At 40.2% G+C, this 23748-nt stretch overlaps 2 protein-coding genes across 2 annotated transcripts; both read right to left on the reverse strand.

Moving 5' to 3' along the window:
- Positions 1–5188: 5188 nt before the first annotated feature.
- On the reverse strand, positions 5189–9343 carry LOC145772408 (uncharacterized). The gene is made up of 5 exons (XM_082584285.1): positions 9264–9343; positions 7918–9059; positions 7624–7842; positions 6947–7485; positions 5189–5626 (listed from the first exon to the last, which is right to left on the reverse strand). Exons 1-5 carry the CDS (start codon positions 9341–9343, stop codon positions 5189–5191), a joined length of 2418 nt encoding a protein of 805 aa, XP_082440411.1.
- A 2533-nt stretch (positions 9344–11876) lies between these two features.
- LOC145772409 (uncharacterized) lies at positions 11877–17705 on the reverse strand. Its single transcript, XM_082584286.1, has one exon. The coding sequence runs from the start codon at positions 17703–17705 to the stop codon at positions 11877–11879; it is 5829 nt and encodes a 1942-aa protein (XP_082440412.1).
- Between the last annotated feature and the right edge of the window lie 6043 nt (positions 17706–23748).

A 23748-nucleotide genomic window follows, 5' to 3' on the forward strand; every position in this document is an offset into this window, starting at 1 on the left:
TCGTTTCACAATAAGAGTTTCACAATGTATTCTGGCCAGCGCGACTCATCCGAATTACCAGTTTTTGCGTTGGTTGGAATGGCTCCCTGGAATACATGCGGAAGAAGTTCGCCAAATGGTGATCACCCATGTATTGAGAACGAGAGATCAGAGACTGAAAGCGAAAAATCCATGAATAGCATCGCGGACGTTGAATATACTTTATTTCAAGAGCTCTATGCCCCTGAAAAGATCGATGTTGGTGCAGTGGACCTCGTTAAAAGATTTATACATGCTAAACTATCACAGCACGCTTGGAATAGTGATACCTTTCCGACTAAACGTTTTCAACTTGTTTTTGAAATACAACACACCAATACCAACCAGCGCTGCTGTGGAACGCATGTTTTCACTTGGAAAGGACAATATGCGCAGGGGCGCCGGAAGCGGGGGGGGGGGATCAGGGGGAACGGATGCCTCCTGCCCTCAAATTTCTGTGGATGGGGAGGGAAGAGGGGGCAATGGTACCCTTTTAAGGTCATGTAAGCTACTACACACTTTGCAATATAACAATTTATGCTATTCGCTTTTAGCCTAATTATAATGTTCTACTTTTGCCTCAAAATAATATTCACGACACAAAATTCTCCATCATAGTAAGTTATATTACATCATTAAGTAATAAAATAGCATGATGCCCCTCCGTGCCATTGTTCTTTGTATAGCGGACACTTGTATCATTACTCGATAGTGAGCTAATAGGTAAGCATTATCGCTATATCTTATCTTAAAACTTAAAAAAATTGGCCTTTCAGCAACAAAAGTGCCCTTTTTTCATACTCCTGCCCCTCCAGTCAAAAATCGCTCCGGCGCCCCTGAATATGCGTCCCAAACGCAGCAGATTGTCAGACAAACGTTTTGAAATGCTTGTTTTTCTGCAAGGAAATAACTAATTATAGGCTGAGCAGCTAATTACAATACAGTTTCAAAACATAATACCTGCTCTTTATTTATAGATATTGTTAGCCTGAACTTGGTTGAAATATTTCCGTTTTATGAGACGCTGGCAAAAAATAGCGCTAGAAGTTAGCGCTGACGCCGTCAATTTCTTTAAGAGCTTACGCAGTCCTTTACGCCGTAAAGTTTTTAGGCAATTCGCGCTGACGCTGACGCCGTCAAATTATTTCAATGACGCGTACAACACTGGCTATTGTTTTGTTACAGTACCTGTACAAAACAATGCTGCCACAGCAAATTTGGAAAAAGCACAAGTTTTAAGAAAAAAAAGCACAAGATTTGGATACAAAAGCACAAGATTGCAAAATTGAACATTTGCGACCCATTTTGTGCCAATTTAAAGAATAACGTGACTCTAAAATCAACAGTTTAGAGAAGATAGCCTACATGCTCACTAAATCACTGTCTCAAGATTTCAATTCATGGTCTTTAATTTAATATCATAAATCTTACAAAATTCTACATATCGATCAGTTTTGTCTTCTTGCATCGAACTTTTAAAGTCAGTTCAGTTCAGTTTATTTTTTGTTTTGTTGGCGAAAAAGAAAGACACAAAAAGCAAAAACACAATAAACACAAATAATTCGCACAACAAGGATGGCAGCGAAAGACCAAAGGTCACCAAAGTCAGCTGCCACCCAAACATTTAAACAAAAGACCCAAAATTAAGAACATTAACACATACGGTATACAATATATAACACAATACCAGCACTTTAATTTGTAAAAATTAACAATACATTAACAATGGAATAACACAGGGCAACATAAAAAAAACATTGTGTAGAGAAATAAGTGGATGATACGTTTCAGGAGTGATCATTGTACAAATTCTTTAATAAACATTTATATTTAAATTTAAAAACATTGTAAGACTTTTCTTTTATTTCTTTTGGTACTTGATTCCATAGTTTCACTCTATTGAAACATAGCATCTTCTTACCAGAGTTTGACGTTGTAGAAGGCAAATATAAATCTTTTTTTTTGGTTCTGACGGGTTTTATGATGGTGAATTTCATTTACAGTAAAGCAAAACTTTTAACTTAACAAAACAAAACTAACAATCAGACTAATTTACTAGAAACCTTATTCAAATAGAAATTCAGGATCATTCAACCATTGACGATTAAAAGGCTGTTTATATCATTTTTTTGTTTTGGGACTTGAATGATTGTCATTATTTAATGCTGAATGCTGATGTACTCTTTTCGCTGCTCTTGTTATCTAACAACACAACCTCTGAGTCTGGCGACAAGCACATGTCGTACTTTCTTCAGATCAAATTTTTAGCTCATCTTGTCAGGCTTGATACCGTAACTCATTGTGTAAAATTGGTCAGTATGCCTAAGTACGGTACTAGAAACCTAGTTACTAAAACCTTTTAGTGCCAGTCCTTAATTCTCTACCAAACTCAAACCATGGTAGCAACAGTAAATTTGACTTTGATTAAAAAAACACAAGATTTAGTCAAAAATCGATCGAAAAGCACAAGAACACAAGATTAAAAGTGAAAACACAAGATCTTGTGCTAAAACACAAGCCTTGGCACCACTGGTACAAAACTAAATGGCTTTTCAACTTTCATTTTTGTAAAATGATGACAGAAATGTTACCTAGCGCTGCCAGATAAAAAATAAAAATTGCTAAAACAAATACTGTTGCCAGTTATCTAAATGCAAATTGTCCTGCTCTCTTCCAAACTCCTAGACTTCAACTAGCCAAGATACGTCTCTACAAAGAGTTGAGAAATTGCTCATAAGCTATACAGCATCTGTTCTACCTAAAATTCTTAAATGTACCCATTTTATTTAATCGCAATTATATACTGTATTCAGAGATGGGCGTGATCTTGATCTTGAAGATCACAAGTGATCTTGATCTAAGATCACTTTTTTTTGTGTGATCTTGATCTTGAAGAACAATAAGATCAAGATCACTTTAAAATTGAATTTTATTTCCTAGATAGAGGCATTTTTTAGAACTCGTACTGTACAAAGTAGTTAGTGGCAACTACTAACATTAAGCCGCTGTTAATATGATATGTGTTGGAAACTTGGAATGCTATTACGTCCTGGCGTAATCACGTGACTCGTTGACTCGCTCTATCCATGCTCTATCTGTATTGTTGCCGCGCTTCCTTTCATTACAATTGTGATCAGTTGAAAGTAGCACGCGTCTGGTCTAGTGCTAGGCAGGACAAGTATATAAACATGGCGCTGCGAGTATAAACGAACGAAAGAAATGCCTTTCACATTTAGACGAGGAGACATTCCCAATTTAGATTTGGAAATCGACAGAGGCGTTAGTTTTACAGCTTGGCTGGAAGAGTGGTCAGCTTATGCTGCTCTATCTGGTTTAGACCAAGAAAACGAAGCGACAAAGTACAATGTATTGCGGCTAGCCCTGTCAAGAGATACGGCAAATGTCGTTGCTGATCTGGGTTTACCAGAAGAAGACCGACAGAAGGTTGACAAAATTATCACAGCTTTAAAAGCACATGTTGCAGGATCAGTAAACGAAACCGTTGAACGAAGAAATTTTCGTAGGCGCAAGCAACACCCACACGAATCAGTGGATGATTATGTGATCGCCATTCGTGAGTTGGCGAAAACGTGTAATTTCTGCAAGGAAGAATGTACGAGCAAAGCTTTGCGTGACCAAGTAATAGAAGGTTTGATAGAAGCCTAGAAGGCGACACGGTTGAAGAGCTGCTGAGAAAAAAGGATTTAACGCTTGAGCAGACATTGCAAATATGTCGCGCTCACGACTCACGAGGCAGCAAAGAAACAACGCGAAGAAATTGAATGCGGTCAAATGAACAATAGTATCCACGTTACGTCAGCGTACAAAGCGAAAAAATCACATGCGACCGCCACGCCGTGAAACCCGTGAAATCAATTCGCGCACGTGTGGGCGTTGTGGAAAAGCGACACATAAACAATTCGAAAATTGTCCCGCTATCGGTAGGACCTGCAACAAATGCAAAAGGCTGGGACACTTTGCTTCACAATGCAGAACTTCTGCTAAAGGCTTACGAGAACTGCAGTTTGAAGACGATGAACACAGCTTATTTGCCATCAACAACGTGAATGGTGTTGGGAGAGCCCCTACTATACCGGTAGTCATTAAGGGTCCAAATGGATCAGCCAAAACGACAGTACTTCCAGATACTGGTGCTGATATCACCGCAGCAGATGTAAAAATTTTGCATCTATTAAACGAGGATGTAGAAAATCTTCTACCATCACCCGAAAGCTCAACAAGCTCTGTGGATGGCTCGCCCTTAACCGCATTAGGTCAAATGACCATTTCAATTTCCCTGGGTGATGTCACAGTTGATGATACTGTGTACGTGTTCCCCTCTGTTCAAGGAGACATGCTGATATCATGGAAGACTGCTCAAAATCTCAAGATTATTCCTCCGGACTATCCGTCTCAAATGAATACAGTGAAAAAGGCACAGCCAGAAGTACAAAATGAAATAACAGCGGATGATTTAAAACGAGAATTTCCAATCATAATAAACAAGTTAATTTCCGTGTACTGTTGACGTTGACGTATACCGTTTATGTTTACGTATAATAAAAAATGATTTAACTTTGTTCACAATTTCCATGTGTGAATTTTAAAGAAATGTTTGCTTTCGTTGACCCAATTTTAGATGTTTCAAAAGTCTAGAATGGCCGTGTTAAAAAATCTGGATTCTACCCGACTTTGGTCATGTAAAGTGGTTTATTGCAGCAAATCAACCAGACCAAGACTTGTTTAGGGTCTGAGTATGGAGCGGTTTGTCGGACCGCAAACCTCTGAACTTTTTTGATAGCGGACAACAATATCAAAGTTGCCAGATGGATAAATGGTGCAATAAACATTGACATAATACAGTGAAAGTTAAAACTACTTAGTGTAGTGAAACCATCTACAATTCCTCTATTAAGAAGTTTATTACGCTAAAATGCAACTAGGTTGTTCTGACGACATAAACTGCAAACTGAATTGAGACTGAAAATAAACACCAGTAAAAACGACAAAGGAACTTAAGGCAACGTAACAAAGCAATCAGCAACGAAGCAATCAGCAACAACGTAAATTACAATGCAACTTAAAGCAATAACACGTCATTCACCCCTTCCGTAGATTATCAATAGGGATCAACAAAAATTAAAGGCGCTAATACATTAAATACATTTAATTAATTTACAAATCTGTTTGGCGGTCGCCTTGAACGAGATGAGCGCCGGGGCATGGGGCGCTCGCTGGAATCAGTCGGTATATGAGTTTCCGATGACGGGGCAGGTGCATCTTCATTGACAGACTCATTATTAGTTGTTATTTGTTCGGGAAATTCCACAGATGGATTGTTTATCCCTTCGTTTGGACTCCCGGGATCCGGCAAACTAAGAGTCGACTCGTCAAGGCCACCACGAGCAGTTGGAGCGATGTCACGAATTGACACTGTGGTTTCGCGTCCGTTCGCGAAACGAACGTGCGCGTAGTTCGGAGTTGCATGAGTCATTTCCACTTCTTCGACAAGCGGTTCATACTTGCTAGCACGAACGTGTCGTCTCAATAAAACCTTTTGAGGACATTTAACCCAAGTAGGTATGGAAAGACCTAGACTTGAACGACGCTGAAAATTAAAAAATCGCTCGTGTGGCGTCACGTTTGTTGCAGTACATAATAAAGAGCGCATAGAATGTAAAACATCAGGTAGAACACACTCCCATTTAGAAATAGGAAGATCTCGAGTTTTCAAAGCAAGTTTTACAGAAGTCCAAATTACGTCGTTGCATGGGCTCTATCCAAGGGGGGGTGAGGGGGGTGATCACCCCCCCACTCATTGGAGAGGGGGGGTGATCAATGCAAAATCACCCCCCCACTCATTTGGCTTTTAAAAGATTTTGTGATATTTTATTGATCAAATTTTGAAAAATATATTTCCGCTGTTATCACTTTTTTGAATTTTTTCAATATGAATTGTTGATTTGGCAATCCTGAACTACGAGCCAGGTCTCAGACCACAAAATCCGTCAATTTGACATTGATTTAACGTCTGCAGATATTAAATCAATGTAAAAAATGTCGGATTTTGCTGTTTGGAGTATTAACCCCTGCTCCTGCATTCGATGACTACATTCATTGCTTGGAAAGAGCTCATGTCTTCACTGTACAAAACATCTGTGCTGATTGAGTTCCGACCAGAAAGAAGTTGATACTGCAATGGGGGGTCTGGGGGGCGTAGCCCCCCAGAATTTGATATGACTTTTAGCCCACTGTCCAAAAATCACCCCCCCAAATTCTAAAAGTGGATAGAGCCCCTGCGTCGTTGTATCTTTCGCATTGGCCATTAGCCCGTGGATTGTATATAGAGGTTCTGCTGGTAGGAATACGCAAACTGTACATGTAAGACACAAAATCCTTACACATAAACGATGCACCTCTATCCGAATGCACATAACCACATTTACCAAACAATGCAAAAAGACTAGACATGCACGAGATTACAGTTTCAGTGTCTACTTTACTACAAGGAAAGGCGAAAGGAAATCGAGAGTACTCATCTACTACAGTCAGAATGTATTTGTTATTCGTAGCAGAAGGTAAAGGTCCTTTGAAATCGATGCTTAAGCGCTCCATAGGTTGCGTAGCTTTTATCAATGGAATTTCAATTGGCTTGTAGAACTTAGGTTTCAACTCAGCACAAATTTCACAAGCGGATGTCATCAATAGAATAAGGCAAATTCTTTGTTTTAACATAATGATGCATGCGAGTTACTCCAGGGTGGCATAAGGCCGCATGAATTTCATACAACGAATTGTCCATCATAGTTGCACAATACACTCTAGATAAAGTGTCGGGAGCAGTATTATACTTCCCTGCTCGATAAACAATTTCATAATCGTACTGTGATAGTTCCAGTCGCCATCTCAAAATTTTTGCGTTTTTTACCTTGCCATGGTTGTTGCTGTTGTACATGAATGCCACCGATTTTTGATCTGTGACAAGTTTGAATCGGCGTCCCGCTAGAAAATGACTCCATTTTCGAATGGCTTCGATAATTGCCGTCGCTTCTTTCTCTATGCTTGAGTGAACTTTTTCACTTTTGTTGAGTGTCCTGGAAAAAAAAGCAACGGGTCGCCCGTTCTGATTTAAAGTGGCTGAAATGGCAATGTCAGATGCGTCAGTTTCTACTTTAAATGAAATTTCTTCATCTATCACCCCAAACGTAACTTGAGCCAATTCAGCTTTCAACGTCGCGAAAGAGTTTAGGGCTGCATCATTCAGAGGAAAGGTAGTGTTTCGAATTAGAGGCTGAATCTTGTCAGAATAACGCGAAATCCATTGCGCATAATACGCAAATAAACCGACAATCCTCTGCTGTTGTTTACTACTTTTTGGAGGCGGGATTTTTAGTAAAGATTCCACTCTTTCGGGGTTAGGACTTAAAGTACCTTTAGAGATTCTATATCCAAGCAAGTCGATTGTATCTGCCGAATAAGTACTTTTTGCTTCATTGAAAGTTAGATTGCATTCTCGAGCTACTGCAAGAAATTTTGATAAATTTTGATCGTGCTCTTCTTGGGTTTTCCCGCAAATGGTAATATTGTCAAGATAAGCGTACGTACCTTTGCACTCGTAGTCTTTGATAATGTTGTCCATTATCCGTTGAAAACCAGGTACTGCATTCGTTAGACCAAACGGCGTTCTCTTCCATTGCCACAAGCTTCCATCGGCTTCGAAAGCAGTGTAATTTCGATCTTGCAGAGGAACTTCTACCTGGTGGTACGCACTTTTTAAATCTAGCGTTGTATAGATGCTGTTCCTAGCAACATTGTTCACTACGTCTGACATAAGAGGTAAAGGATACGCGTCCAAACAAGTGAATTTGTTTATGGTTTGGCTAAAATCGATGACCATACGCTTTTTGTGATTTTCTTGAGTGACCACAAGAGGTTGTGCTCGCCATGGCGAACGACTCGGCTCAATTAAACCTTCCTTATAAAGTCGCTGCACCTCTGAAGAGATAAAACTTCTATCGGCTTGAGAATACTTTCTAGGCTTTGTAGCAATCGGATGGCACTCCTTCCTTAAGTGTTTGAAAAGCTGTATTGAAGTAGACGTTTTAATAGCTTCTAATGCTCCGATCTGTAACGTTGGCATAGGCCCTCCAAATTGAATGTTCACGCTTTTGTGCTGTTTCATAAAAGTTTGTCCGATAATTAGGTCGGTGAGCAAATTTTTCAAAACAGTGACTCCTACATTATCATACTTTTGTCCAAAAAGCGCGACTTTTACGTTACAGATTCCTAAACTTTGCGATGAACATCCTTTCACGGCTAAACCAATGCGGCATTCACTTTCTTCAAGATTTAGTTTTAGACGCTTTCTTAAACGGTCGCTCATGTGACAAAGGGTAGAGCCAGTGTCGATGAGAGCATTGGCTTGAACTCCGTTAACTGTAACAGGGACGTTGACCTTTGCGTGGGTGTCGAAAGATTCGGTTGTCATATTCATAATGACATCTCGTGGAGTAGAAGCAGATGAATAAATAGGTTTTCGATTTACCCTGGAAAGACGACAAACTTTTGAGAAATGACCTTTTTTAGAACATTTGAAACAAATAACTTCACGAGCAGGGCAATATCTTCTACTATGTCGCCTATTTCCGCAATAGTTACACTTTTCAACCAACGCGGCGCTAACATCTGAGCTTTCTTCCTTATCTGAAGAATCTTCAATTTTAAAGGTAGGACGTGTTTCAAAAGCTGTTGCGCCACAATCAAGTGAAGACGGAGTCTGGCTCCCAGTCATTTCGACACGATTGCAAAACGTTTGGGCATCATCTAAGGATCGAGCTTTATCAAAAGTTTGTTGTAGCGAAGCATTTTTGTCCTCTAGCAAGCGTTGTTTAATGTGATTTGACGAAATCCCCGCGATAAACGAGTCACGTATAGCTTCCTCTTTATGCGCAACTGCCGATACGGCCCGAAAGTCACAGGAGAGGCTCAATCGCTTTAAGGTCTGCATGTACTCGTCTAGTGATTCATCTGGCTTCTGCTTCCTAGTTTTTAAAACAAATCGAGAAAACATGGGGTTAGAAACCTTTTCAAAAAGGCGCTTCAGTTGTTCGATAACTTCATCATAATTTGTTGTCTCACACACCAGTTCATATATTGAAGCGTCTATATGATTTATAAGCAAATTCAACTTGTCTTCAGCTGAAACTTCTCCAAGCTTTTCTAGATAAATTGTAAAAGACTTGTACCAATGCACCCATTGTCGTTTAGCGTCTTTACTTTGCGGGTCCGCAGCTAAGAGTCTAGGGCGCAAGTCTTTTAGATCCATACTTTATTAGCGTAATAAAATGTAGTGAAACCATCTACAATTCCTCTATTAAGAAGTTTATTACGCTAAAATGCAACTAGGTTGTTCTGACGACATAAACTGCAAACTGAATTGAGACTGAAAATAAACACCAGTAAAAACGACAAAGGAACTTAAGGCAACGTAACAAAGCAATCAGCAACGAAGCAATCAGCAACAACGTAAATTACAATGCAACTTAAAGCAATAACACGTCACTTAGTAACACGAATAAAAACTCCCACATGAACCAGACAAAAATTTGGTAAAAAAACGATGCAGTTTAAAGTTTATTTTTATTTATTTATTATAAATAAAAAGTATAAAACTAATGGCAAATTTTGCGACTTTTTCAGAACTACTGTAATTAACCTCGGCCTTGGGTGTGACGTTGCGATTCTACGCAAACTACGTCAACAATTGATAGGCCTAATAGCAACAGTCACTAACTTATTACAACTCTTAGGCCAGCAATCAAGTAGCTAAAGACCAACTATACACCTTTACCCAGGTTGCTTGTAATTATTTTTTGCAACATCATTGATCAAAAACTTCATTTTTTTTAAGTACACAAAAAAGTGATCTTGATCTTCAAGATCACGATCTTGATCTTCAAGATCACATAGTTTGGTGATCTTGATCTTCAAGATCACCTATTCTTGGTGATCTTGATCTTCAAGATCACCAATACTGGTGATCTTGCCCATCTCTGACTGTATTACAAAAAGGATTTTACTGTATTTTTCGGTACCTCTAAATATCCATTGTTATGCTAAACACCTATAGCTCAGTTGGTTAGCGCGTGACTTCGTGAGTAAAGAAGTTTCAAGATTAAGCGGCGCTGGTTCAACTCTCTGGGTGTGCGCTGAAGCAATGCATTCTAAAGACTGCTTTCCATTCAGCGGCACCTAATGGATGGAATAATTTCCCGACAACAACACTTCAACAATTGAAAACTTCATGCTGTCAATCTTGGTAACTGGCCCTGCGTCAAAAGCCTCTACAAGTATGCGAAACTACCAAGAATGACTTATCACGGATTTGTCAGTCCGAGAATAAAGATTTTAAACCAAACAACCATCTCTCAGTCATTGTCAAGGTTGCCAGTTTAAATTGAATCAGTTTTGTGAATTACAGTTTGGGTAGCCATTGTGATGAGGCTTAAGAATCCTAAGATTATGGTCCGACAACAATTTAAAATGTTTGCCACTTGCTAAAAAGCTGACAATGCCTGGCAATTCTTGGTTGCCAGATTCACGAGTTTTTCTTACCAACTGGGCTAGTTTGGCTTCTCAGTTGCTGGAAATGTTTGGGAGTTGCAGGTTTTGATACGTGGTGTTGATTCCTTTGATTTATTATTATTTTGAATCAACTTCAATAAAATATATAGTATTTTTAGTAAAAAAATATCTTGCAACACTGACAATAGCTGGCCTATTTAGAGGTAGGCTACCCGTAGGCTATGTTTCTCAAAATGTGTGCCTAAATTAGAGTTTTTAGACAGTTCAGTTCAGTTGTTTTTATTTCTGACCATCATATCAAAACAATACACGTCAACATAGCAAAGGTCGAGAAAATTGCAAATAATTTTTTTTTTTTGCAGCTTTGGTTTTTGTAATATCTGTGCATATATAAATTTTATTAGCACGAAGCCGTTCCCACAGTCATTCACTTACATGAGACAAACTGCTGGTCAGGTGACTTCAAGTTCAATGAATACACGTGGAAGGCATTCAACTGTAATAAAATAATAAAGCAGTGTTGCAGGGGTCGGCTACATATAGAACAGTTTTATCCTTAGATTTTGTCTGCACGGCACCTGCATGGCGCATTTTGCAAAGAATTTCAGACTTTACTCCACTTTAGCCGAACCTGACATTTCAGCCTCAGTTAACACTCGAAAAACTCCTGCTCCTTTGCACATGTGCTGAGTATTTAGATTGCTTTCTGGTCCGCGCTTTAGTATTTTGCTTATATGCGTAGTGTAAGTTAGCGCGTTTGGTGGACTTGGACACCCGCTTCCCTTACGGATTGAAATTACGCGCTGACTGTCACTCTCTGCTGCACCACACGCAAAGGTTCCAAATTTCTTTTTACTTCAGGGAAATGACAATAAGCGGTTTTCAATTTTGGTTCATCCAAGTCATTAGCTGGCTTTGTCCAGCATAATTAACACAATGTTACATTTACTAACAAGCATACAACTGCTATTGATTCTCCTTATTCAAATAGAATAGAAAACATAAGGTCAGATGGTGAATGCATGCCTGACAGCATCCCTAGTCCCAAACAAACCCATAACTAAATGTGCCCTGCAATCTCAACTAGCACCTACTCCTAGCTAAACACTAACGAAAAGACTGAAAAACCAAAGCGAGGACCAATGCTTGAGATTACAGAGTTTCCCCAAAGAAACTGAATTAAATTAATTAAATGAAATAAAAGGGACAAAAACGCGAGAAATTCTACATCCTCCCCGCCAAAATTCGAAACAGTCGAAGATCTAGTTTAAATTTTAATCATTATCAGTAGAATTAGTTTGTTGCATATCCCCATCACATCTGATAAAAATGCAAAGCTTTGTTATCGGCCTCTTCAGCAATCCAGAAGCTGTTTGAACGTTGGCACTGCGAACGACCCCGCTCTTGTCTTGAAAGGTTTCGACTATTCGACCAAGGGGCCATTTACCTCGAGGGGTGAGGTCGTTCATTACCAAAACGATATCGCCTGCCGATGCATTCCTTCTTCGTTCGTGCCACTTCTGCCTGGTGATTATGGTGTGGGGATATTCTTGGACCCAACGGCGCCAAAACTCATCAGCAGCGAGCTGTACCGCTCTGTATCGTCGTCGCGCATAGCAATCACTACTGTCAGTCATCAAGGGTGGAAGTCCTACAGAGGGATTGATTCTCAACAAGTGGTTTGGAGTCAAAGGTGTGTCGGCGCCTGGTTCCATCGGCACGTCAGTTAGAGGGCGAGAGTTGACCATCTGTTCCACTTCAAGAAAAAGAGTGTGCAGAGAATCGTCATCTAAAGACCGGTTCCTTACCAACGCAAATAGGATGCTTCTGACTGTACGGATCATCCTCTCCCAAACACCGCCCATATGACTTGCTCCAGGAGGATTGAACGTCCAGTTGATGTGCTGCTGTCTCAAATTGTCTTGAATGTGGTGCTGATTCCAACGATTAACAGCATCACGAAGTTCCTTCTCTGACCCAACAAAGTTCGTCCCGTTATCAGAATAAATGTGCGACACTGGTCCTCGCCGTGAAACAAACCTTCGCAAAGCATTTATAAATGAAGACGTGGAGAGATCTGGAGCCACTTCCAGGTGTATGGCCCGCGTTGTCATACACGTAAACAGGCAACCATAACGCTTGATCTCGCTCCTTTTCTGTTTAATAATCAATGGACCAAAGTAATCTACTCCAACGTGAGTAAACGGAGGTACGTCGCTCTGAAGCCGAGCAGGTGGAAGTTGGCTCATAAGCTGTTGACCCGGCCTGGCATTGTTTCTTGAACAAATCAAACAGGCAGCAATAACACGACGAATCGCCACCTTGGCATTTAAGATCCAAAACTGCTGTCTCAAACGATTCAAAGTGGCGTTCACTCCGGCATGACCAACTTTCACATGGAAATCATCGATCACAAGTTCAGTCAGTCGGCTTACCTCGGGCAAGATGACAGGGTGACGAGCATCATAGCTCATATTAGCATTGTCCAATCGCCCCCCTACACGTAAGACATTAAAAACAGAAATCGGGTCAAGCTTATAAAGCGCATCAGATGCTCTGGGTTTTGGACCTCGTCCCTGCAACAAATGGGCAAGCCAATCGGAAAACTCCTTGCACTGTTCATACTTCACAAGTTCTATTTCAGCCTCTTGGAGTTCCTGCACAGATACTGGGGAGGTAACAAAATGTGCGTTGGCTGCAGTAACCTTTGACAGCAAAAACGACTTGAAACGCAGCAGCCAAGCAGTGCTCAACTTCAACTTATAGAATGAAGAAAAGTGGGCAATAAGGTCATCGGTAGCACTTGCAGCGTCGCTTGGTACGACCATAGCAACTACTGCTGGTCGTTTAAGATCAAATCCTTGGTGAATTTCACTGGTGACTGGCTTGGCGGTAAATTGTTTAGGCCAATTTTCCGGAGCCTGCTTGAGGAAGTCAGGACCAGAAAACCACACACCTGACTTCTGTAATGCCTCGGCTGTCATGCCGCGAGAGGCTTGATCTGCAGGATTCATGAGGGATGGTACATGTCTCCAGTCGTACACACAAGTGTGCTTCTGTATTTTGGCCAAACGATTCCGGGAAAACACAGGAAACTTTTTTGAGTCTGCATGTAGACTTTGAAGGACAATCGATGAATCGGTCCAAAATACTGAAGGACAATCATGCAGTTCGAGCTCTTGTCGAACTGTACGGGACATGTTGACAGCATCCACTGCTGCCTCCAACTCTAACCGTGGAATTGTAGTGTTAGCATCCGCTAAGAGCGATTTGCCCATGACTAGACTACAATGTACCCTGGAATTGGCTCCAATTGTTCGCAGATAACAAACAGACCCACGCGCCTGCGTGGACGCATCTGCAAAGAAGTGAAGTTGGGCATCACAGAGTCCATCACCTGCAAAACTCTTAAAACAACGAGGTATCGACACTTGATTTAGCAGCGGCAAAGTAGTCTGCCAAGCCTCCCACTTTGCAGTTTCAGCGACTGGAAGCTTATCATCCCAACCCAAACCTTTTTGACAAACACTTCTGAAGATCAGTCTGGCCTCTAGAACGACAGGTGCAACAAACCCCAAGGGATCAAACAAAGAATTGGTCATGGACAACAATGTACGGCGTGTCAGTGAACTTTTGTGCATATCTACGTGGAACCCAAATTCATCACTACATACACTCCAGTTCAAACCAAGAACACGCTCCTCTATAGGCTCTCCAAGGCTGTAGCTTTGTAGTACCTTTGCCCTTTCTTCCAAGGGTACACACTCGGTGACTGTCTTACTTGTTGAGAGCCACTTCGTAAGTTTGAAACCACCCATTGCTAAGAGAGCATGCAAGTCTTTTACCAACTTTGCACCAGCCGCCTCGTCACGCACTGAAACCAAACAATCATCAACATAAAAGTTTCTTTTCACCACTCTAGCTACTTGTGGGTCGAACAAGCTTCCAAACTGTTTCGCTGTCTGCAAAAGACAAAAGGTAGCACAACTAGGTGAAGATGTTGCCCCAAAGACATGCACCTTCATGCGGTGGGGTGTAGGAGAGCATGATAGGTCACCCTCCGGCCACCAAAGAAATCGGAAGGCATCTTGATCTTGAGGTGCAACCCGGACTTGGTTGAACATACCCTCAATATCAGCAACAACAGCAATATGTTCTTTCCGAAACCGCATCAGGACACCCAGTAATCTATTACCCAGGTCAGGGCCCTTCATAAACTGGTCATTTAGCGACTTTCCACAACACTTGGCAGCGCAATCATAAACAATTCTCACCTTGTCCGGTTTGTGAGGGTTTACCACAGGATGGTGTGGAATGTAGCTTGTACGATTGGACGTTTCCCTCTGATCTATGGGCACTTCCTCAGCATAACCCTTTTCTAAATTTATTTGCATTTGGGCAATGTATTTAGCACATAGATTAGGATCTCTTTGAAGTCGTTTCTTCAAGCTTTCCAAACGCCTTTGAGCCATGGGAAGACTGTCTGGTAGCTGAGCCGCATGATTTTTCCACAACAACGGAAGCTCAAAATGTCCATCCACATGCTTGATACAACGCAACATAGCATCATAGGCAACAGTATCTTCTCGAGAATACTTGCAACCGAATTCTAAAGCTTCCCTGTTGCTGCGCAGCCATTGCATAAGGTCGTCTATATCTCCAGAGTCAAAGTCAGAAGAATGGGGGAACACCTCTCCTTCGCTTGTAATTAGCAAGTTTTCCAAAGGATCCCTAGCATCCAAACCTTTCATACCACTCAAGAGAAAGCTGGAGTGGTAATCTAAAGTAACATTAGCGGTGTTCGATGTTGGACCTTTCAGCAACCAACCAAGGGGTGTTCTAATAGCCTGAGGGCATTTGGCCGGGTCTGGGGCAACTCTAGTCTCTAAGGGAAACTGTGCCAAGTAGTTGTCATTACCAATCAACAACGTTACAGTTCCATTAGGAATTCGCGGTAAAGAAACTCCCTTCAAGTGGTCAAACTTGCTCAATTGTTGTGTGCTGACACCCTTTCCTGGCTCAGCCGGTATCCTATCAACTGTGATCACTTGTGGTAAGGTAATCGAATCCCCACCATCCAAAGGTGAAACATGCAACGAAAATGCCTGGGTCTTCATGGTTTGAGGTTTTTTCGTTGTCATGGTTTCAACAGTTGTTTCAAAGGGTAGTCCGGAATGATCGATTTTCAAGGCGGTAATCAGGCTTGGTTCACAGAAAGAGAGCATTGAACCTGGATCAAGCAGGGCATAGGTGTGCACCTCTATATTTCCATTAAGCACCTTGACAGGGACTATATCAAGCAATGAACAAGACATAGGATTGAAGATGGTAGAGTTGTTAGCAAAAAGAACGGAAGTGGAAGCAGTGCCATAATCTGCAACTACATTAGGTGCATGCAGCAGAGTGTGGTGACGTACACTGGAGCATCCTAATTCTTGACAACTGTTCTCGCTTGGGCAATCATTTGCCACATGACCAGACCCTAAACAACGGTAGCACAAGCGCTTGCTGCGAACCAAGTCCCTACGATTTTTAGATGTTTTATTTTTGAACTCTACACAAACAAGAAGCTTATGAGATTTGCCACAGCAAGGACAACTATTGAAGTCACCTTTTCGCAGAGGCTTGGAATTGGTAGGGTTGACTGTAGCAAATGAACCGACATTTTGTCGCCGCAAGCTATCAGACTTTGAAGGAAAGATAGCCTTGCTAAATACTGAGTTTGCCTCCACAGACTGAGCAATGACAAAACTAGCGAAGTCAGCAAATCCAGCCAAATTACCTCTCTGTTGTTGGATTTGAAGAGCCTCGGATATCCATTTTCTTCTTAGCTCGACCGGTAATTTGTTAGCAATTGCAGCAATAAAATTAACTGAGTTGATGGTCGAAGACCCAGATTCCTCCTCCAATGACGCCAAACATCGTTTCAAGAGCACAGCCAAATTTTCCAAACCTTCAGCATCATTTTGGTTGATGCGGGGAACATCAAGCAAACGGTTTTGACAGCAGTGACTTATAACATGTGGTTGGCCATACCTCTCATAAAGCTCACCCCAAACCAATTCATAGCCACGGCGCTTGTCAACAATCCCAGCATGATGCTTTACCTTGTCATGGACATCCTTGGAGCAGTGCTGCAGCAGATACACTAGACGCAGGTCATCGTCACACACCCTATCAGCAACATGGACTTTGTACCTGTTGACAAACGCCCAGTAATCCATGGGGTCGCCATAGAACTTTTCTATTGATGGTTTAGGCAGGTAACGTTCACCGACTTCTTGATAAGATTGTCGATTAGATGGGTAGAGGGGTTGAAGATGTGAACCTGGCACTGCGGCATGAGCATTGGGATTGGCATCGCCTAACCGTGATCGATGTGGTGCTGAATGTATGCCAAAGTTTTTTGAAGCACCTATTCCAGTACCACCAACATCAAGCTCACGATCCCTTCTACCAATGTTGTGGGATTCCAAACCACCACCATGCCTTGCTGATCTTGAGCTTCGATGAGACATGGACTCCTGTTCCCAAACATCTTCTTCCATCTTTGCAAGCTCAAGTTGTCGCCTGGCTTCACGAGTCCGTTGCTCTGCCTCTTCTTGTACCCTCTCTTCCTCGTGTTGAAGTGCCAAAAGCGCCTTTTGCACTTTCACATGGCTTTCTTTGCGGCGCTGGCTTAGCACAGAGCTTGTAGTAGATGATTTGGATTTTACACTTTGAGTCTCTAACTTTAAATATAGGTTGGCAGCACCTTCAATTGCTTTATCACTATCAGAGACATTAGGTATAACAGGCATGGTCTGCTTATCACTCTGCTTATCCAAACCAGATTTTTGCAACCATTCTCCTACCCGCCGTTTTAAATTATCATTCACCCTCACACAATCTATTTTATGGGACACACTGCCAGGCATGGTATCATCATCTGACAGTGACGTACACAACGACATTAAATCATTAAAATGTTTACCCATACTATTTAAATGTTCCTTGACTACTTTGTCATTGTCCGAATATTTCATCGCCTCATCAATACGGATATAAATGGCCTTAAGGGCATCAAGCGAGGCAGAAATTTCAATCTTTGTTGACTCGTCCATGTTTTAAAGGTTGAGGTAACAACTAATTCAACAATTAAGTAAAGTATAAAAAGCAACAAGCTTTAACAAACTTAAAAAGGTAACAGTACCTATGTAAACAAAGAGCACAAACAATTACACAAATGTTTACGAGGGTCCAAAGCAATTCCAAATTCTTACTGCTTCAGGAACCAGGTTTCAACTTTTCCTTGACCACAATCAAGATTCCAAACTTGAGAACAAGGATTTCAGGAAAGTTGCCAACGATGATCTCCCAGCGACTTTGAATCGAATTGAGAATGGTCTCCCAGCAAGTACGAACAATTGAAAACGATGTAAGTTAGCGCGTTTGGTGGACTTGGACACCCGCTTCCCTTACGGATTGAAATTACGCGCTGACTGTCACTCTCTGCTGCACCACACGCAAAGGTTCCAAATTTCTTTTTACTTCAGGGAAATGACAATAAGCGGTTTTCAATTTTGGTTCATCCAAGTCATTAGCTGGCTTTGTCCAGCATAATTAACACAATGTTACATTTACTAACAAGCATACAACTGCTATTGATTCTCCTTATTCAAATAGAATAGAAAACATAAGGTCAGATGGTGAATGCATGCCTGACAGCATCCCTAGTCCCAAACAAACCCATAACTAAATGTGCCCTGCAATCTCAACTAGCACCTACTCCTAGCTAAACACTAACGAAAAGACTGAAAAACCAAAGCGAGGACCAATGCTTGAGATTACAGAGTTTCCCCAAAGAAACTGAATTAAATTAATTAAATGAAATAAAAGGGACAAAAACGCGAGAAATTCTACACGTAGCGTTACAACTTTGATTCTATCTTCACAAACAAATTCTTACTCACTCATGCGAATGACTAGCTGGGCTATTTAAATTAGGTTACGGTATGTGAATAAAAAATAATTAATTAATGAACGGGCATATGTGGGCATTGTTGCGTTCTCAAAGAATAGTGAAGTTTTATTCTATAGTTTTGAATTTTGGAATTACTGGATAGTGGATAGGCTATCGGTGGTACGAAAACATCTTGCGAACTTTCAAATATGGCACGCAAATAAATAGAAAATTCAAAAGCACTGACATGTGACAAAAGTCACCAAATTAGCTTTATAAGGGGTTAACATACGGTACCAATAAAAATTTACACAATAGGCCTAATAAGCTAATATGTTTTTATGCCCAAGCATTTGTTAAAAACAAGTTCAGCAACGTCTAAAAGATCAAAAGATTTTTTCGATTACAAGAGGTGTGCGGAGGAGATGTGACCATTAGTCTGTGACCACATGGGAGCTCCGATGTTGGGTTCCTCAGCAAAGGCAAGTCGATCCTAATGCTCCGTCAGAAACAACTTAGTTTGTGGTAGCCTGAAATGGTTTGTGGTAGCCTATACTGAAAATAGAGCACAATCCCGAAAACGGATTCAGCTGTTTCGTGCCACAGCTAAGTGCTCGCACAAAAACTTTAACTTAGGCTGGGCCCTAGCCTATGTCAGTTGTCAATAATTTGCACATTTTGGATTGAAATATACAAAAGAGATATTTTTAGCCATAGCCTAAAGTATGAAAAAAGTACATATGATTCAATACTATTCAATCTATTGTTCTTTATCGGAAAACAACAGCAATGATAAAGTTACCAATAGTTTACGGGAACAAAACCAACAAAAGGAAACGGGGCAAAACCAAAGAATTAAGTTTAAAACGTGCGTGCGATGTAAATAGGATAGGCCTACGTCGATGAAAGTAAATTTAAGCACGGCCACCAAACCTAACAGTTTAAAATAGATGAATTAGTTGAAAGAATCAGTTGGCTCCACATACCTAAACCAACCGGAGGTCTGATAGTTGATGAAGCCATCCGGGACGACTGAACCTTACAACCAATACAAAAAAAAGAAAAACCAAAAACACGAGCATTTAAGAATAAATGTAGGCTACGGTGAGCTTATTATACAAAAAACTATGTAGGCTACATTGTTTTGTTTTTAAATAAAATAAAGTGAAGTGTTCGCAGCAACGACAGTGGTGCAGTTTTAAAATAGGAATCGATAACCGATGGGTTCAGAAATATAGCCTACACTAATTATTATTATTTGAACATGATATTAAAGTGATGATCATGAATGATAAAAAATGTAGTGGAGAAGATATGAAAATGGTCTTGATGGCATGCAGGTGACTTCGGTATCGGAGAGGGATGGAGTTTCTTGGCGTTTTTCAAATGAATTTCCAACCAAACTGCTTGAGAGAGATGCAGCTTCAAGAGCTTGCGTGATGCTCTGGGCTACGGCCGTGTGACACTCGATGAAGAAGAAGATTGTTGAAGTACGCGCGTGCTCTTGACAAACAAATCTACACTACAAAGTAACAGAGAGTCAAAAGTTGTTTGAACAAGTACAATATAGCCTAGCCTACTTAGTTCGGCTAATTAAAAGCGTATTGCGTTGGTAACATTAGCATTTAATAGCAGCCTATTGAAATTGAATAATTTAGGTGGTGGTGACAGACGCACGACAATGACTGCTGTAATAAGCTAAGCAGATAGCCTACTTGGTGTCAAACAGTAGTACGGTAGGCTACTTGAAAGATTATATGTACAAAAGTTGACGCATGCTAATCAGCTTGAATTTGAGTTCGCAGATGGGTTTTTAGTTTGCTGCAGAATAATGAAAAGGTTTCGATTTCAGTATGTTTTTAGGGAGATCGTTCCAGACTTTAACTCCACTGAATTGGATGGATTGTTGGGTTAACTTTTTGGAGTAGGCTAATAGGGAAGAAAGAATCGATTGCTGTTTTTGGTTGATATGTGATGCAAGTTGCTGTTAAGTTGAAATAGTGAGTTAAAGTTTTTTGGCAGTTGATTATGTTTTAGTTTAAACATGAATTTACCAGTTTCAATAGCGTAAAAGTTATCAATTGTGAAAAAACTGTCAACATTGAATTGTGGTTCATGCTTAGTGATCATTTTTAATGAATTTGTTGCAAATTTTTTTGCAGTTTATTTACAATGGTAACATGACCATGCTTCCAAGCACTAATACAATATCTTAAGACTGCTTTCAATGAGTGAATGACAGAGAGAAATCAAGTTCGTGGTGTTTAAGTAAGGTTTAATCTTGCAGATTATTCCAAAATTTTGTCGCACTTTTTGTAGCAAGTGAATCACACGAGATTTCCATGACAAATTTTTATTCAGTAAAATGCCTAGAAAACTAACAGTGTTAAGACGTTCAATGCGTTGGTTATAAACAGATAATGTATGGGTGAAGTTAAAACACTTTGTATTATTATTATTGCTAAATAAAATGTGTTTAGTTTTATGTACATTTAACGACATTTACATTTATGACTCTTTAATAGTCCAGTCCGGAAAATCTCATTTTGCTTTTTAGCATTATTTGAACTGCGTTTCAAACACCATAGCTTTGACGGTCTGTAACGTTAGAGGAAATCCACAGTCGCGACGATGGACAGGTTGGTTGAAGAGATGAGGCTTCCACTAAAACGACGATTGATTGATTGAATCTTTATCCTCGGACTGGGAAAGCTTCACGCAGAGCTTAATACTGGCAGTTTCGCATAGGCTACTTGTAGATAGTGCTGTATTCGAGGGTAGGCCTATACGGCGGTATATTAGCCTACGCAGTATACTCTCTGCTTTTTCGAGCAACTATTAGTAGCCTACACCCTCTGGTTTTTCAAAGAAAGTGCCTATGTTAGCCTTACTGATTTCTAATGTATGATGTTCTGCAAGAATTATCCATGATATCCATTGAAGTACAACTTTACCTTAAGCCGAACTTTGATTAACTCTCTGTCTACCGTGGGGTCCAATGGACCCCAAAACAAATTTTGTTCTGCGATTTCTCAGGACATATAGCAGATGCGATATTGATATACCTTGACTTTTCACAGCTTTGCTTGATCGTTAGGACAATATAATAATTATTGATCTGAAGCAAAAATTGGTAGCCTAGAAAAAAATAATAGCACCTTGTACCGTGGGGTCCAATGGACCCCAAGCCTTCTGCATTCGAAGTAATCTTGTATTACAACAGCACTAAAAGTGTAGTCGACACTATTGACAGAATGGTTAGGAAATACACTTCCAAAAGAATGACGAGAAGATGGCCGATAGCTTTATTTTACAATATAATCGATGTCACTGCTGTCAATGCTTTGTGATGTGGCATCAATTGCAAGGCCAATATAGCAGCACAACACTGAAGCATGCATGCATGAAAGAGAAGGAACTTTTAGATCCAACTAGGAAAAGAGCTTGCTGGATTACCAGCTTCGACTTCAATATCAACAAGACATCTAAATCCGCAACAAAATAAAAGACACAGCTGTTGAAGATCAGGCGCTAAAATCAAAGAAGGCTAGATGCTATCTTTGCGAAAGATACAAACTTCAAAAGTGCAGACAATTCTGTGCTACTTGCAAACTCAACGTTTGCCAAGAACATTCGCAATTCATTTGTAATAAATGCGATAATATATAAACTCACAATATTTCTTGTGAACTAATACGTAGGCCTAATATGCGTTTTTTTAGCCAAATCACTCAGTAGTGTGGCCATTGCTCAAGAATAGACCAATTCCGTATCAGTTTGCTTTGTGCAAGGGCTACTGTATGATTTGTTTGTTAAATTTCGAGTATTTTTGATTTTTCTACAGTGTTTATAAGTTATGATTTTTGTTGTCTGTTACGTCCTTTCCTATTGAGCTTTAATTTCACCATCAGAGCTGATTATTTTTCTTCAAAACAAGTACTTTTAAATTTGGGGTCCAATGGACCCCAACGGTAAAACTTGTATTTTTTTTTTTTCGGTAGACAGAGGGTTAAAAAGGACAATACGAATTAATTATTGAGAGTTTCAAGGAAAATCCAGGAGAAAAAATACAGTTGGCTTTAGCAGCGAAGGATAGTTTAATGTTCAGAAGTATTCTTCTGATACAGAATTCTAAAATGGTACCAATTAACGCGAACCAATTCATTCAGAGCATGTTAGCAGAATGCAAATGAGACTTTGTACAAATGCTGACACTGACAATGTTCAGCTACTGGTTGATATTGCTAACTTGCAACCTGAAAAAAAATGATAGAAGGAAATTTGCGTCATGGATAGAGTTGTAAATGCAAAAAAAAGTCTTTTTTTTCAAAAAAAAAACTTGGGCTAAAAAAAACACGCGTTTTTTTGTTTTTATTGTTTTTTTTTCATATTTTTCTGGAAAAGTTGCAAATTTTTTACAATTTGCAGCTTAGTTTCATTATAGTGCTCTTGAAAAACATTAAACTAGTAAAAATGGTTTCATTGGTGTGCTGAAATTCCTAAGTGTTTGTGCTTAGCAGCAGCATATGTTTTTCTGCATAGCCCTACGTTGTTTCACTTTCTTCTTCATTCTCAGGCATGTATTGTGGCAGTAGACCTGACAAACACTGAATTAATGCAATTGGATACATGACATAATGTGGATGAGTTAATTTCTTTTTCCTTTTATGGAAGTGCCCTTTATGGAAGGTAGGCTAGCCTACGGTGCTAGTATACCGGTAGCCTACTTGTTATTCTTGTAGCCTACACACTTAATGGGTTGACGAAATTTTTGCAAAAACAAGATGGCACTGCAGTGGCGTAGCCAGGAATTTTGAAAGGGGGGGGGTTTGACGGCCGGCGGGCGAAGCCCGTCGGCGTGTTCCCCTAAGACCACACCCACCGGTGGGGGTCTGAGGGGCCTCCCCCAGAAAATGTTTACTTTGAATTTGGTGCATTCTGAGAGCATTTTCAACAAAAATTTGTGTATGAATATTCCTGTAAAATAGTGCTGTCCGGTGGCGTAGCAAAAGGATAAGATCATGTTTTCTTCGGCATTTTTCGAATAAAAAAGCTAAGTCTCTATGTTTTCTTCTGATATTTGAATGTTTGCGATTGGCAAAACTCGCTCTTTTAATGCAGTTTCGTTTAAAATTAGGCAAACTTTGTTTTAGAGACATGATTGATTGATTGATTGAATCTTTATCCTCGGACTGGGAAAGCTT

This window comes from Aplidium turbinatum, chromosome 6 (genome assembly GCF_918807975.1).
Source record: "Aplidium turbinatum chromosome 6, kaAplTurb1.1, whole genome shotgun sequence".
NCBI classification, from domain to species: domain Eukaryota; kingdom Metazoa; phylum Chordata; class Ascidiacea; order Aplousobranchia; family Polyclinidae; genus Aplidium; species Aplidium turbinatum.

Excerpts from the sequence above, each read along its gene's own strand:
- LOC145772409 (XM_082584286.1), bottom strand. The coding sequence starts at position 17,705 with ATGGACGAGTCAACAAAGATTGAAATTTCTGCCTCGCTTGATGCCCTT.
- LOC145772408 (XM_082584285.1), bottom strand. The coding sequence starts at position 9,343 with ATGGATCTAAAAGACTTGCGCCCTAGACTCTTAGCTGCGGACCCGCAA. Across the intron at positions 7,486-7,623 it reads CAAAGACTACGAGTGCAAAG|ATACAATCGACTTGCTTGGA; the intron begins GTACGTACGCTT and ends CTTATTCGGCAG. Across the intron at positions 5,627-6,946 it reads ACAGCAACAACCATGGCAAG|CGTCGTTCAAGTCTAGGTCT; the intron begins GTAAAAAACGCA and ends TTTAATTTTCAG.